At 64.6% G+C, this 2,334-nt stretch overlaps 1 protein-coding gene across 1 annotated transcript; it reads right to left on the minus strand.

The window, feature by feature from the left end:
• Positions 1-530: 530 nt before the first annotated feature.
• Positions 531-2,332, minus strand: FZD1 (frizzled class receptor 1; the record flags this gene model as incomplete). Its single annotated transcript, XM_010562583.1, has 1 exon — positions 531-2,332. A coding segment is annotated over one exon (1,680 nt), but the record flags the coding sequence as incomplete, so codon positions are not given.
• Positions 2,333-2,334: the final 2 nt, after the last annotated feature.

Here is a 2,334-nt window from a genome sequence, read left to right on the forward strand (position 1 = left end):
CTCCCCAACCCCACCTCTACCGCCACATACCTCTGGCAGGCCGGGCGCGGGGCCCGGGGCCCGGGGCCCGGGGCCCAGCCCGCGTCAGGAGGCGCCCCCGGCCGCGGCAGCAGCCTCGCTCCGGGCCCCGCTGCTCACGCAACTGAAACTCCCAGCAAAGCCATTACAAAACCTGCGTGGGGGAGAAGAAAGGGGTTTGGTTGGGTTTCTCTTACCGGCGGTTTTTCCCATCCTGCCCTACGAAATAAAAAATCCAACGCCCTTTTTTTTTTTTTTAAATTAAAAAAGGGGGGGCGAGGAAGCAAAATCCGCAAACGGGCTAAAAGTGTCCTAAATAATTAAAAAAGTGAGATTTTTGTAATTTAAATACAAATATACTTACAAAATCTTACACAGGCTATTTACATCCCTCTCCCCCAACCCGACAGCGCGCTCAGTTCCGACAGGAGACGGCCCGAGAGGAGCGGGGAGGGCAGAGCCGGCGGTCCCAGGCGCCGGGGTCCCCACCTGGCTCGTCCTCTGCTCCTCGCCGCCCGCGGAAGCGACTCGCCATCCCCCAAAGTTTGCCCGGGCTGGATTAGCAGCTGCCTCCCGAGGCAGAGCCCCGGTCCCCCAGCCGGCCGCCATCCCCCCAGCCCGGCGGACAGGGGTCTCAGACGGTGGTCTCGCCCTGCTTGCTGTTGGTGAGCCGGGTGTAAAACTTCCTCCAGGAGTTCAGGGTTTTCCCAGACCAGATCCAGAAGCCCGAAGTGATGCCCACGATTAAGGTCATGAGATACTTGATCATGAAGACGGTGAAGTCGGGGCTCATGGGCGGGTGGTGGCTGCTGTGGTTGTTGGGGCAGGGGATGGCATAGCTCTTACAGCTCTGCGTGACCCAGCTCCTCTCCCACTGTTCCCTAAAAGCTTGCTCGTAAAAATAGCAGGCAATGACGATGGTGGCCGGCACCGTGTAGAGGACGCTGAAGATGCCTATCCTCACCATGAGCTTCTCCAGCTTCTCCGTCTTGGTGCCGTCGTGCTTCATGATGGTCCGGATCCTGAAGAGGGACACGAAGCCGGCCAGCAGGAAGGAGGTGCCGATGAACAGGTAGACGAACAAGGGGGCCAGCACGAAGCCCCGCAGAGCGTCCACGTTGTTGATGCCCACAAAGCAGACGCCACTAAGGACGTCCCCATCCACCTGCCCCAGGGCCAGGATGGTGATGGTCTTGATGGCCGGCACGGCCCAGGCGGCCAGGTGGAAGTACTGGGAGTTGGCCTCGATGGCCTCGTGGCCCCACTTCATGCCGGCAGCGAGGAACCAGGTGAGCGAGAGGATGACCCACCAGATGGAGCTGGCCATGCCGAAGAAGTAGAGCATCATGAAGAGGATGGTGCAGCCCTCCCGCTTCGTGCCCTGCGCCACGGTGCGGGAGCCGTCCTCGGCGAAGCGCTCGTTGCAGACCACCCTCTCCTCCAGGAGGAAGCCGGCGATGTAGGCCACGGCCACCGCCGTGTAGCAGCCCGAGAGGAAGATGATGGGCCGCTCGGGGTAGCTGAACCGCTTCATGTCCACCAGGTAGGTGAGGACGGTGAAGAGGGTGGAGGCGCAGCAGAGCACCGACCAGATGCCGATCCAGGTGCGGGAGAAGCGCAGCTCCTCGGGCCCGAAGTACATGAGCCCGTAGAGGCGGCCGGGCTCGCAGGGCGCCCCGCAGTCCTTCTCCCCCAGGAAGCGGTAGTTCAGGTAGGAGGGCACCTTCAGCGCCCGCGGGCAGGAGAAGCGCCCGCGGGGCTCGCCGGGCCCCGAGCCCCCGGCGCCGGCGCCGCCGCCCCCACGGTGGGGGTTGCTGGTCCAGCTCTCGGGGCGCAGGGCGGGCGTGGGGGTGCCGCGCTCGGAGGCGTTTTGCCCCACGCAGAGCTCGCCGGCCCCGTGCACCGGGAACTTCTCGCAGCGCAGCGTGTCGGGCCACTGGAAGCCGAACTTGTTCATGAGGGCCTCGCAGCCCTGGCGGGCCCGCTCGCAGAGGGAGCGGCAGGGCGGCAGGGCCTGCTCCAGCACGGTGCACACCGGGGCGTACATGGAGCAGAGGAAGAACTTGAGCTCGGCCGAGCACTGCACCTTCACCAGCGGGTAGAACTGGTGCACCTCCAGCCCCGCGTCCTCCTGGTTGGTGTGGCCCAGCAGGTTGGGCATGATGGTCTGGTTGTAGGCGATGTCGGTGCACAGCGGGATGGAGATGGGCTGGCAGTAGCCGTGGTCCGGGATGGAGATGCCCCGCTCGCCGTTGTACTGCGGCGCCGGCGGCTGGCCCCCGGCCGGCAGCGCCGCCGCCCACAGCAGCAGCAGCA

Source organism: Haliaeetus leucocephalus, unplaced genomic scaffold, assembly GCF_000737465.1.
Source record: "Haliaeetus leucocephalus isolate CR32 unplaced genomic scaffold, Haliaeetus_leucocephalus-4.0 Scaffold0, whole genome shotgun sequence".
Lineage (NCBI taxonomy): Eukaryota > Metazoa > Chordata > Aves > Accipitriformes > Accipitridae > Haliaeetus > Haliaeetus leucocephalus.